A 13,855-nucleotide genomic window follows, 5' to 3' on the forward strand; every position below is an offset into this window, starting at 1 on the left:
CCAAAGTGACCACTCTCCCTACAATGTGCATGGTAATCAAGGTGGGTCATTTCCAGCACAGATCTAGGCTTTCTCCCGCCCCCCACCCCCGGGGGAACACACACACACACACACACATAAACTCACTCTCCTGCTGGCAATAGCTCATCCAAACTGACCACTCTCCAAGTTTAAACCCAAGTTTAACCAGAACGTCTGGGGGGGCGGGTAGGAAAAAGCAAGGGGAAATAGGCTACCTTGCACAATGACTTAGCCACTCCCAGTCTCTATTTAAGCCTAAATTAATAGTATCCAATTTGCAAATGAATTCCAATTCAGCAGTTTCTCGCTGGAGTCTGGATTTGAAGTTTTTTTGTTGTAAGATAGTGACCTTCATGTCGGTGATTGAGTGACCAGAGAGATTGAAGTGTTCTCCGACTGGTTTATGAATGTTATAATTCTTGACATCTGATTTGTGTCCATTTATTCTTTTACGTAGAGACTGTCCAGTTTGACCAATGTAAATGGCAGAGGGGCATTGCTGGCACATGATGGCATATATCACATTGGTGGATGTGCAGGTGAACGAGCCTCTGATAGCGTGGCTGATGTTATTAGGCCCTGTGATGGTGTCCCCTGAATAGATATGTGGGCACAGTTGGCAACGGGCTTTGTTGCAAGGATACGTTTATTATTAAGCATTATTAAGGATCTACAACCTATCCTGAAGGATGACCCAACACTCTCACAAATCTTGGGCACAAATCTTGCCTACAGACAGCCCTGCAACCTGAAGCAAATACTCATCAACAACCACATACCACACAACAGAACCACTAGCCCAGGAACCTATCCTTGCAACAAAGCCCATTGCCAACTGTGCCCACATATCTATTCAGGGGACACCATCACAGGGCCTAATAATATCAGTCACACTATCAGAGGCTCGTTCACCTGCACATCCACCAATGTGATATATGCCATCATGTGCCAGCAATGCCCCTCTGCCATGTACATTGGTCAAACTGGACAGTCTCTACGTAAAAGAATAAATGGACACAAATCAGATGTCAAGAATTATAACATTCATAAACCAGTCGGAGAACACTTCAATCTCTCTGGTCACGCAATCACCGACATGAAGGTCACTATCTTACAACAAAAAAACTTCAAATCCAGACTCCAGCGAGAAACTGCTGAATTGGAATTCATTTGCAAATTGGATACTATTAATTTAGGCTTAGAGACTGGGAGTGGCTAAGTCATTGTGCAAGGTAGCCTATTTCCCCTTGCTTTTTCCTACCCCCTCCCCCCAGACGTTCTGGTTAAACTTGGGTTTAAACTTGGAGAGTGGTCAGTTTGGATGAGCTATTGCCAGCAGGAGAGTGAGTTTATGTGTGTGTGTGTGTGTTCCCCCGGGGGGGGGGGGGGGTGTGAGAAAGCCTAGATCTGTAAATGACCCACCTTGATTACCATGCACATTGTAGGGAGAGTGGTCACTTTGGATGAGCTATTACCAGCAGGAGAGTGAGTTTGTGTGCGTATGGGGTGGGGGGGTTGAGAAAACCTGGATTTATGCTGGAAATGGCCCACCTTGATTATCATGCACATTTTAGGGAGAGTGGTCACTTTGGATAAGCTATTACCAGCAGGAGATTGAGTTTGTGTGTGTGGTTTTTGGAGGGGGGTGAAGGGGTGAGAAAACCTGGATTTGTGCGGGAAATGGCCCACCTTGATTATCATACACATTGTGAAGAGAGTGGTCACTTTGGATGGGCTATTACCAGCAGGAGAGTGAGTTTGTGTGGGGGGGGGGGGGCGGAGGGTGAGAAAACCTGGATTTGTGCTGGAAATGGCCCAACTTGATGATCACTTTAGATAAGCTATTACCAGCAGGACAGTGGGGTGGGAGGGGGTATTGTTTCATGGTCTCTGTGTGTATATAATGTCTACTGCAGTTTCCACGGTATGCATCCGATTAAGTGAGCTGTAGCTCACGAAAGCTCATGCTCAAATAAATTGGTTAGTCTCTAAGGTGCCACAAGTACTCCTTTTCTTCAGTCAGCTCCGTGAGTATTCTAGGATGCATTTCATCAGGCCCTGGTGACTTGAAGACATCTAATTTGTCCAAGTAATTTTCAACTTGCTCTTTCCCTATTTTAGCCTCTTCTGATCCTACCTCATTTTTACTGGCATTCACTATTCACTATGGTCCAATCACCACCAACCTTCTTGGTAAAAAACAAAAGTCATTATGGACTTCTGCCATTTACACATTTTCTATTATTATTCTCCCCCCCACCCCCACTTATTGAGTAACGGACCTACCCTGTCCTTGGTCTTCCTCTTGCTTCTAATATATTTGTAGAATGTTTTCTTGTTACCCATTATGTCTCTAGCTAGTTTTATCTCGTTTTGTGCCTTGGCCTTTCTAATTTTGTCCCTACATACTTGTATTATTTGTTTATATTCATCCTTTGTAATTTCACCTAGTTTCCACTCTTTGTAGGATTCTTTTTTGATTTTTAGATCATTGAAGATCTCCTGGTTAAGCCAGCGTGGTCTCTTGCCATACTTCCCATCTTTCCTATGAAGTGGGATAGTTTGCTCTTGTGCCCTTAATGTCTCTTGCAGCTAGTCACATGCAGTCAATAAAGACTAAACACATTCTTACGAACACCTATTTTAGGCGTTACTAACACAAACGGGAGCCGGACTGATGCCAGGCATTTTGTCAGTGTTCAGTTGAGACCTAGGCACGAGCTGGCAACTGGTGGGCCAGCACCACACATTCTAAGTTCCATTTTCAGCCCCTCTGTCAAAAACAAAAGCCAAACCCACATCAGCCAGTTAAGTCTCATGCTGGGTCTCCAGGCTTACCTGCTTTGGGCATTTGCCCCAATTCTAGACATTGGCATATCAGAACGTGCAAACACCACATGTAGGCGAGCAAAGCCTGGAGTCGCAACCGTAGGGTGCAGCCCAGTTCGAAACCAGGGGAAATTCCCAGTGTAGCCAGTGCCTCAGGGAGCCTTTGGGGAGGGAGCAAGAAGAAACCCCGGGATGTGAAGGATGGCTGCGGGGAGAGGGGAAGCAGTCAGTGGGAGACACTGGCACAGGCTGAGAGTGTGTAACAGATGCTCCCCCCCCCACGAGGGGCCACCTCCCCCGCAATCACATCAGCAAGGCCCCTCACTAGGCACCAGCAGGTTCCCACCGCAGCCAGCGGCCCTTGGCCCCAACAGGAGCTAGAACGGGCCCTGCCCGGCTGCTGCACGTGCGGCGCCTGCCCGAGCCTTGCACACGCGCGCGCCACACCCCCAACGGGGGCCTCCCAGCAGCCTCCCCTCCTGCAACGGCCCCCGCGCGCTCTCTCCCCACCCGAACTGCCCCCGCTACACGCTCCAGCCGCAGCGGTCTCATCGGCCCGCCCCCCGCGCGCACGCGCACACCGCCGGAAGGCCGCGGCACGTTCTCCAGGGACGCCTGCGGTCTCGCGCGGCGGAGGGCGGGGCAGAGACAGCTGCGGCGTTTCCGGTTGGGCAGCGGGAAGGGCCGGAGACCCAATAAAGCCGCCACTGGGCGGCCGCGCGCGCCTCCCCTATTCTTCCCCCCCGCCCCCTCCCCATCGCCGCCCGTGGCGCCCTCAGCCCGGCCTGCGGAAGCAAGAGCCGCCGCCATTGGAGGGGCCGCGCCCAGCCCGGGGTCTGCCCGCGCGCGCGGAGCCCCCGCCTGACCGGAGCCGCGGGAACAACGACCTCGAGAGAGTCCCCCCCCTTCCGCCGCCGCGGTGAGTCCGGCCGGGAAAGGGCTTGCGGCGGGGCGGGGGGGAACCATCTCCGGGCAGGCGCGGGACCGAGGCCTCCGTCCCCCCACCGTGCCGGGGCCGTTCCTGCTGGAGACCCGCCCCCGGTAGCGCGCTCGGGGCCGGTCGGGGCCGGTCGGACTCGCGCTCAGGCCCCTCCCCCGCTCTGCGGGATCCCCTCCCCCCACACGCCCCCGGGCTGCTGCTCGCTAGGCCCCGAGCCGGGCGTGCGAGGGGGCTGCCCCCGTGCGGGGGCGTGAATCCCCCCCCTCGGCCCACCCCCGCGCGGTTGGTCCTAGCCTTTAAATGCGTGAACCCTCCACACAGCCCGCCCCCCGGGTTATATTGAGGTTAACGGCAATAGAAAACGCGGAATCAAAATACTAAAAAAAAAAAATGGTGAAAGCTGTACTTGGTGTAAACAGCAGCCTTTGAAACCCGCGCCGTGCGGCGCCGAGACCTGAGCGTGCAGCCGATTTCCTTGCCCCAGTGACGAGAAAAACAAACAAAAAACAGCTGCCAGAAATAGAGACAGGTTAGCTGAATTGCAAACTTTCCTTCATTTTTAATAATCTAGGATATGTGTTTTCAAGTAAAGGAGTTTCTCTACAGCGTGCAATTTTTAAGGGACTGTCCCTGTCACTTGTTGTTAGAATCAACTTGATGGGCTATATCATCCCATCAGTTCCGTAGGGATCGGTGCAAATTATGTCAGGGAGGCCAAATTTACTGATCCTCTGAGCTGAGCCGCATACAATAATCTTCAGACGTTCTAGAGCTGCAAGAAATGCACAACCTGCCCTGCAGGGCAGAGCCTGCTGGGGCGCAGCGCTTCTGCCCCAACATCCCCTCCCAGAGCTAAAGCCCTTAGTTCCCCCTCTGCAGAGAGGGGAACTAAGTCCCTAATCCCACTACCCCGCTGCAGGGCAGGTGCCCTGAGCTCTCTTCTCTCCACACCCCACATCCCCCAATCTGGTAGGCGAAGGATTGAGAGTGGCCTGGGCTCTGAGAGACTCACTTTAACTGTAAAAAAGTCATGTGGCTCATGAGACACGGTTTGGCCACACCAGGATTATGTATTCAGGCATATGAGGAAGGCTGGAGCAAGTCTATTGAGTGGTGTTTTAGAAGTGGATCCTGAAATAGTTTGTGTGAGATATGTGCACACTTTTTGGGATGTCTATGAAGGTGGGCAGCAGTAGCATATAGTAGTTGGTGCAGGTGCCTGAGTAGCAGTTTCTTCGGGAGATCTTAAGTAAAGGAGTTAGAACAGTCAGTAAGGAAAGAAATTAAGATGCAATAAAGTAAGAGAGATAAGAGTTAAGGAGAATATGTTCGGATGTGATTATATATGGATTTTGCCAATTTAATTTTTCTTTCCAGTTTAACTGTCTTTAAAGCTAAATTAATCTAATTTTTTGCTAAACTTAGATTCTAAGCCTTACATTACCAGGAAAATGTTGTTGTTTGTTATATTATAAATGTTTCTGAAAACTAATTGTCTGGCATGGGATGAATTTTCAGCCAATTCAGTATCCTCATGCAATGTACTTGAAAAAGAGCATCACAGGGACTGTTTTTTATTTAAATCATATTTTTATTTGTTAAATACATTTTTCTCTTTAAAATAAATCTATTTAAAATTCAGTCTATGCTAACCCTAAGTTTACTATAATCTATTATAATAATTTAAATTTAAAAAAAATCACAGTACATGGGACATCAAACCGCGGCCGGTGGGAGCCACGATTGGCCGAACCTGCTGACACGGCAGGTAAACAAACCGCCCCGGTCCACTGCTGCTTGTTGGGGATGGTTTAATTATGCTGATGGGAAAGCTCTCTGCCGTCAGTGTGTAGAATGGCTGCATGCAGTGGTACAGTTGTGCCATTCTAATGTCTGTAATGTAGACATAGACTTAGGGCTAGTCTATGCTGGCAATGCTGAAGTGCTGCTGTGGCAGCACTTTAATGGGCCTTGTGTGGTCGCAGCGCAGCGCTGGGAGCGAGCTCTCCCAGCGCTCTAAAAAAAACCACCTCTACGAGAGGCATAGCTACCAGCGTTGGTGCCCTGTCTATACTAGCGCTTAACAGTGCTGAAACTTGCAGCGCTCAGGGGTGTGTTTTTTCACTCCCCTGAGCGAGAAAGTTGCAGCGCTGTAAATTGCCAGTGTAGACAAGCCCTTGGTCGACATTGCACTTGTTAAACATGTAGCATGATGTGGTGGTTACAATAAAAAATTGAGCACAAATTTGACGCAGTCTGATCCCACTCTGTAACAGACTCACCTTATTTTTATCCTTTCATTTGGGAGACAATGAAAGCCAAAGAGTAGTCTCAAACCACAGAAATTCCTATAAATATAAAACGTATTGAAGTACAAAATAATTCAACCTCCCAAGAAGGGTTAGTAATATGCCATGTGTCAAGAAATTCTGAAAATGATTGGACATGAAGGGAGGAAGAGAGAGGGCTCAGAGACAGATGACAAAAATATTTAGGGGTATGGAAGAGCTTCCATATAAAAAGATGTTGAAGAGATTTGGGATGGTTTAGTATAGAGAGGGATATAATAAAGGTATGTATAATAAGTGGTATGGAAAAGGTAAATGGACCCATCTTATCCACCCACTCTCGCAATAAAAGGATATGGTGTTCAATAAAATTAAAAAGCAACATATTTAAAACAGCTCAAAGGAAATAGTTTGCACATAAAGTACATTTAGTCTGTGGAACTTCTTGCCACAAGATATACTGAAACCAGCAGTTTAGCAGGGTTCATAAAAGGATTGAACATTTAGTATGGGTAGTAGGCGATCCAGAGTTCTAGTAAGGATTAAAATAAATAATAAAATCTCAAAGATTTTTTTTAACCCACGTTTCCAGTTCAGATTCTGTGGTTTCAAAATGTGTGTATATCAAAGCCATGTCTTCCAGAAAAAAAAAAGCTTTCATCTTTTAGGTAGATGAATTATTTTTTGATACAGAAGTGTACAATTGGGCAACCATTTTTCTGTACATATGTGAAGGATTTTTTTTGTCAGCCCTAGAGCAGTGACTCAACCTTACTTCCAGACTAGGTCTTCTAGACACGACCTCAATACAAATGAATAATATTAATAATATTAACATTATTATTAATAATTTACTACCACACACATATTCCTCTCCCAGTACAAGAGCACCGATGAAAATAGGTGAAAATGGTTGATGGGATATGGTTAGATTGGGTCTTCTATTTACAGCAATAATTTATCTGGACATCTTGTTATCACACTATCACTTTTCATCGTTGGAGACACTATCAGGTGAAATCTAGTCAGTTTTTCTTTAATGAGTTACATAAGAACGGCCATGCTGGGTCAGACCAAAGGTCCATCTAGCCCAGTATTCTGTTGTCTGACAATGGCCAGTGCCAGGTGCCCCAGAGGGGATGAATTGGTTACGTAATCATAGAGTGATCCATCCCCTGTTGCCTACTCTGCTGCATCTGTCTTAATCTCTGTGATTTTGTTTTGGTTTTACAGTCAGTTTTTTATTTTATAAATATATTTATTCCCCTCCACTGTGTGAAAGACCCATACATACTGGAGAAACCACCTATACAAAGGGCTGTGAAATGCACAAAAACTGAAAAAGAAATTTTTTTCTCTGCTTTTTCAATGTTGGTAATCTTAAATGTAACAACAGCAGGTAAACTTCAGACAACAGCATGGTTTTTTAATTGACAGTCATTCTGTGTGTCACAAATGTGGTTTTCCATGAAAAATAATTACTGTATGGAAATGAGGGTTTAGTGAATAGAGCAGTTGACTGAGAGTCAGGACCTCATGGTTCTGTTCCAGCTTTATGAAATGCTTATGTGGACTTGTCTCAGATGGTTAATTTCTCCTTCTAGTTTATTAATCTGTAAAATGAAGATAACAGTCCTAGAGTGGTTTTGCAAAGATTAACTTTTTGAAAGTGGTTCTACTTTTCAGATGAAATGTAGTATAAGTATTCTCATATCAAGCAAAGAAATGTTTGTCAGATGAACATGGTGCCATGAGCTAAATATTTGTTACATAGGTCCTGTGCATGTGGTTTATTTGCAAAGTCCGTCCACTGATAAATATATACCAACCAGACCCACCTGGTAAACAGAAATAGAATTTAAATTACTTGCACAAACTCCACTATGTGCCGTGACTTGCAGGCCAAGGGGAAATCTGTATTTGTATGTTTTCATGCAGGAGGTTATAGCCATGCAAAAGTTATTTTTCCCCGCAGAGCAAAATAATTTGTTAAATTGATATATCAATTTGCTATGTAAGAGAAGTAGGTGGATTTTGTGTAAAAGAAAGATTCAGCTGCTGATGACACTTTTCGTAACTATCTTGAGGGTTTGTAAATGTCTGGATTGGCTTGATCTTGCTGGGATTAATTTTTATTCTAGAAATGGAGAAGTGCATCAAGCTGATTCAAAATGAACAAAAAATAAAGAAGTAAATTTTGTATTGTATGAGCTAAATATGCAATGTTTTACCTCTATTGCAGGAATACAGAAGCTTGCTGTTTTCGACTTGTAGTGCTGTGCAAGCTGCAACGGACCATATAAAAATGGACATGTTCCAGATACTGCATAAAACATCAGAGCATTTAGAATGTGATCACTGCAGTTTCAGAGGGACAGATTATGAAAACATACAAATTCATATGGGTACCATCCACCCAGAATATTGTGATGAAATGGATGCTGCTGGTTTAGGTAAACTTATATTTTATCAGAAAAGTGCAAAACTGTTCCACTGTCACAAATGTTTCTTTACCAGCAAGATGTATTGCAACGTTTATTATCACATTACATCTCAACATGCAGTACCTGAAAAGTGGAATGAAGACCAGAAAGATCAGGTAGAAGCTGAGACTGAATCCGTGAAAACATCACTCATTCGGGAGCCACAGAAACCTGCCCTTTCCCCTGAACCACAGAAACCTGCCCTTTCCCTGGAACCACAGAAACCTGACCCAGTTATTTCCCCCAAACTTCAGAAATCAGCAGTGTCCCCTGAGCCTGAGAAGCCTTCCCCAGCGGTGTCCCCTGAGCCTGAGAAGCCTTCCCCAGCAGTGTCCCCTGAGCTCCAGAAGCCTGCCGCGGCAGTGTCTCCTGATTCCCTCAGGCATTCCCCAACCATGTCCCCTGAGCCCCAGAAGCCTGCCCCGGCAGTGTCCCCTGAGCCCCAGAAGCCTGCCCCAGCGGTGTCCCCTGAGCCCCGAAGGCGTTCACCAGTGGTGTCTCCAGAGCCCCAGAAGCCTGCCCCAGCGGTGTCCCCCGAGCCCCGCAGGCGTTCCCCAGCGGTGTCCCCCGAGCCCCGCAGGCGTTCCCCGGCGGTATCTCCGGAGCCCCGCAGGCATATGACTCAGATGCGGAGGCCTGCTCCTGCTTTGTCTCCTGAACCCCGCAGACCTGCTTCTGCAATTTCCCCAGAATCATGGAGGCCTGCTCCCTCCGTTTCTCCTGAGCCCTGGAGGCCTGCTGCTGCTATTTCTCATGAGCTACAGAAATCTCCCACTGCTGTCTCTCCCTGGCCCCAAAAATCTGCCCCGGTGGTGTCCCCCGAGCCGCGGAGGCCTGCCCCGGTGGTGTCCCCCGAGCCGCGGAGGCCTGCCCCGGTGGTGTCCCCCGAGCCGCGGAGGCCTGCTCCTGACCCTTGGAAACCTTCATCCTTCTCTGAGCCCCAGAAATCTACTCTTGTTTCGTCTGAGCCATGGAAACCCATCTCCTCTGTGTACCCTGAAGGCTGGAAACCTGTTCTTTCTCCTGATACTTGGATGTCTGCTCCCCCTCTCTCACCTGAACTCCGAAAACCTAGTCACACTGTTTCCTCTGAAGTTTGGAAATCTTCTCTGTTTTCTGATCTTCGTAAACCTGCTCCCTCAATGTCTCCTGAGTCTTGGAAACTTACTTCTGAGTCCCGGAAGTCAACCTTCTTCTCTGAGACTCAGAAGTCTGCCCCCACCATTTCCCCTGAGGGACAGAAACGGGCCTTCTTCCCTGAATCCCGGAAAAGAGCCCTCTTCTCTGAGCCTCGAAAATCTGCTCCTGCTGGTTCATCTGAGGTCCAGAAACGTGCTTTCTTCCCTGAGCCTCAGATGTCTGCTACTACTGTTTCCCCTGAAGTCCAGAAACATGCCCTTTTTACTGAGTCCCAGAAACCTGCTCCTTTCTCTCCTGAAGTCCAGAAACATGCCTTCTTCCCAGAGCCCCAGAAACTTGCGGCTGTTTCCCCTGAAGTCCAGGAACATACTGGCTTCCCAGAGCCTCAGAAAGCTTCTCCTGCTGCCTCCCCTGAGATCCAGAAACATGTCCCCTTCACTGAGTCCCAGAAACCTGCTCCTGCTGTTTCTCCCGAGGTGCAGAAACTTGCCCTGTTCACTGAGTCCCAGAAACCTGCTTCTGCTGTTTCCCCTGAGACACAAAAACAAGCCGCCTTTACTGAGCCTCAGAAATGTGGTGTTTCCTCTGATGTCCAGAAGCATGCTCTGTTTTCTGAGATCCAGAAATCTGCTCCTGCTGTTTCCGCTGAGGTCCAGAAACATGCTCTTTCTACTGATCCCCACAAACCTGCTCCTTCTGTTTCCTCTGAGGTCCAGAAAAATGTTCTTTTTCCTGAGCCTCTCAAACCTGCTTCAGCTGTTTCCGCTGAGCCCCAGATGCCTATTGAGTCCGATGAGAGTGATTTCCTAGCTCAGAGTTTAGAAGACCAAAAAACACTGGATGATCTATTGTCTCAGGAAGAGCAGTCAATCTTAGTGAAGGAGCCTTCAGAAGATATGTTGTATTCATGCCCCAAAAAGAAGCCTAAGAAGGAAAACCAGGAGACCTCTGATAATGAACTAAATAACAGTGAATGTGGAAAAACAGAGATGGATTCTGTCGAGGTAAAGGAACAAGAATCAAATAGTGATCAAGAACAGTTTGATACGGAATCATCTGATTACAACAAAGAGAGCAAAATAGATGCAACTACTCCCATTCAGCCACAGTGCATACTGCAATTTACAGAAGAGAAAGAGGCTTTCATCTCAGAAGAAGAGATCGCAAAATACATGAAGCGTGGAAAGGGAAAGTATTATTGCAAAATTTGTTGCTGTCGTGCAATGAAAAAAGGTGCTGTTTTGCATCATTTAGTTAACAAGCACAATGTTCAAAGCCCCTACAAATGTAAAATATGTGGAAAGGCTTTTCTTTTGGAGTCCCTTCTTAAAAACCACGTTGCTGCTCATGGTCAAAGTTTGCTTAAATGTCCACGCTGTAATTTTGAATCAAATTTTCCCAGAGGCTTTAAGAAACATTTAACCCATTGCCAAAGCCGTCATAGTGAAGATACAAATAAAAAGCAATTGGACAGCCTTGAACCTCTTGAACAAATGTGATTGTTTTTGTTTCCTTATACTCAATGAGTTTAATTTACTAAAATGTGTAAGTATTGCTGTATGTTAGCTAAGTAAGTAGTTTAGCTGATCTGACAAGTCAAAAGATGCGTGGTTTATTGTACTGTGTTTAACTTGTCTTATAGCTTGTATTACTGAAAGGATGTATTATTCAAAAGTTGTTCTAAATACATGTTCATGTCCCTGTATTATTATTCAGTAGATTCATACTTTATTCGTCAGAGATGCTATATTTCTGAAACCAAAACAGGGGTGAAAACTAGTTTTGTAAAGATTGTTGTAAAACATGCAGGCCATAAAGTGGAGGTGTGGCAAACAACCCATATCATATTACTGTGAAGATTGAACTTAGTTTTTCACATCTCTCAAATGTCTTATTTTTTAAAATGTGAAGCAAAGCCTCAAAATTAGTAGCCCAGTGAAACTGAATGTGATTAATCAGGCATGAAAAAATGATGTTGGTTTTCTGGAATAATTATGCCCTGAGCTTGTGATTGAGTGTGTAGCATTTGTTGGAAATTCACTGCTGTCACCTCTTTGAATGATTTATCTCAGACTTCTAAAATGTCAAGGTACTTATTTTGTGACATTGTATTTTGACCATGTTTTAAGCATGTGCTAATATACATTAAATTGATGGAGTGATATCAGATTTAGTGTGTGTGTGTGTATATATATATATATATATATACACACACATACACATACAGCAACCAGAATTTTCTCTTGTTGACTCCAATGTTTTGTATGCCAGAGAAAACTGAATTTCTTGTATCTGGTAAAATGTTATGCTTCAATCTTTTAATAAAAAGCTAACGTGAACATGACATTGTTTTTGTCTATTCTTTCAAAGAAAAGCCTGTGATAGTCTGCTATGTTGTAGTCTCAAATACTTTTGAATAGCAGCATTCAGTGCAGAATAAATCTGAAGTTTTTCTGTAGGTATTATAGCTTTCTGTTAATGGAAGTAAAATCAGTTTAAACTCCCATGTCTGTACTTTAGAAAGGAGCATTAAATATAAGAGGAGGAAAATACCTGTAATATACCATTGTAGGGAAGGCATACACTATTTAGTGTTTTGTCCCATTTCCAATCCTTTTGTTTTAATTATTTTTGGATGTTACTTACCTGACATTGCTATTTTCCATCAGATACAGTAAGTTATCCTTCTCTGCTTTGGCCACATACTAATGCATTTACACTGGAATAAATATTAGTAACAGACTGTGTATTTTCATTTCAGTTTAATGGTAGGAAGTCAACCTGTTACTTCCAATGAAAGCAATAAACTCTAGGCTGTACTGTAGACAATAGTCCTGCATTGTAAAGAGGGCAAGTACCTAATCTACCAGGCCATTTGTTTCTAGTTTTCCCATAATCCCATGCGGATTTTAAGGTCACTTTTGTGGGCTCATAACACAAGCATTAGGGATCACCAAATGAAATTAATAAGCAGCAGGTTTAAAACAAACAAAAGGAAGTCTTTTTTCACACAGCACAGTGTCAACCTCTGGAATTCCTTACCAGAGGATGTTGTGAAGGCCAAGACTATAACAGAGTTCAAAAAAGAACTAGATACATTCATGAAGGATAGGTCCATCAATTGCTGTTAGCCGGGATGGGCAGGGGTGGTGTCTCTAACCCAGGGGTTCTCACAACAATTTTTTTCATGGCCTCAGAGTGCAGCCACCAACTCTTGCTGGTGGCCACCCTGACAGTTTTTCCTAAAATAATTAACTTTAGGAAAAACAAATATTCACATATACATGTCCAAATCACTGTAATTTATTTATGTAGAGATTTTTTTGCAGACTCAGTAATAAATATATTCTTTACTGAGCCTAAACAGAATAGAAACACAAATAAGTTGGTTTGCACATTCTTGTCTTTTTGTTGTTTCTTTTGCTTTTTGGTTGCTTTTTAAAAAAAGACTTGCTAGCTAGTAAGTCTATTGCTGCAAAAGATAATATTTGTATGTTTGTTAATATCACTTTTCACAGCAGACTTACTGGCTAGCTGGGAGGCTGTGAAAAGTGATATTAACAAACATACAAATATCAATTTTCACAGCTGACTTAACCCTGGCAAGCCAGGTGACAAATTAAGTCCTGGATGGGGAAGTGGGTGGGGGCCAGAGGCAATGCCGGGGAGGGGAGTGTGAGTCAAGGGCTGGCACCCACTGCTGTGCAGCTGGGGTCCTGGGCCGGAGCCTCAAGGCCCATGACTGGTGCCTCCCGCCCACCACCCAGGGCTGAAGCCCAAAACCTGAGCTTCACTGCCCCTGGGAAGGTGGGGAACTCATGGTCTGCTTCCCCTCTGGTGGTTGTGACTCCAGAGGGCAGGCAGGGCCCAACACCTGCTGGTGGTCCTGGGGACAGTCCACTGCTGCCCCCCATCACTGCCCAGGAGGCTGTGGCCAGGCCACAGGAAAAGCCCTTGGTGGCTGCATTTGAGAAACACTGCTCTAGCTTCTGTTTGCCAGGAGCTGGGAATGGGCAACGGGCTGGATCACTTGATGATTACCTGTTCTGTTTGTTCCCTATGGGACACCTGGCATTGACAACTGTCAGAAGACAGGATAATGGGCTTGATGAACCTTTGGTCTGACCCTGTATGGCTGTTCTTATGCTATACAA

At 45.4% G+C, this 13,855-nt stretch overlaps 1 protein-coding gene and 1 pseudogene across 4 annotated transcripts in view; one reads left to right on the forward strand and one right to left on the reverse strand.

Annotated features, from left to right (window-relative positions):
• Nucleotides 1-3,863, reverse strand: part of LOC144260308 (uncharacterized) — a 35,538-nt pseudogene extending 31,675 nt beyond the window's left edge. The window contains exons 1-2 of the transcript XR_013345013.1: nt 3,738-3,863; nt 2,860-3,055 (exon numbers count right to left, since the gene is read on the reverse strand). The product of XR_013345013.1 is annotated as an uncharacterized LOC144260308 (transcript). The remainder of the gene's footprint in view (nt 1-2,859; nt 3,056-3,737) is intronic.
• On the forward strand, nt 3,452-12,045 carry CHAMP1 (chromosome alignment maintaining phosphoprotein 1). 3 transcript variants are annotated; one of them, XM_077814080.1, is made up of 2 exons: nt 3,452-3,769; nt 8,321-12,045. In XM_077814080.1, the coding sequence occupies exon 2, from the start codon at nt 8,384-8,386 to the stop codon at nt 11,198-11,200; it is 2,817 nt and encodes a 938-aa protein (XP_077670206.1). In that variant the 5' UTR covers nt 3,452-3,769; nt 8,321-8,383; the 3' UTR covers nt 11,201-12,045. The 3 variants fall into 3 exon arrangements, with proteins under 3 accessions (XP_077670206.1, XP_077670214.1, XP_077670224.1); XM_077814088.1 differs by lacking the exon at nt 3,452-3,769 and adding an exon at nt 4,147-4,319; XM_077814098.1 differs by lacking the exon at nt 3,452-3,769 and adding an exon at nt 5,545-5,558.
• Nucleotides 12,046-13,855: the final 1,810 nt, after the last annotated feature.

This window comes from Eretmochelys imbricata, chromosome 1 (genome assembly GCF_965152235.1).
Source record: "Eretmochelys imbricata isolate rEreImb1 chromosome 1, rEreImb1.hap1, whole genome shotgun sequence".
Lineage (NCBI taxonomy): Eukaryota > Metazoa > Chordata > Testudines > Cheloniidae > Eretmochelys > Eretmochelys imbricata.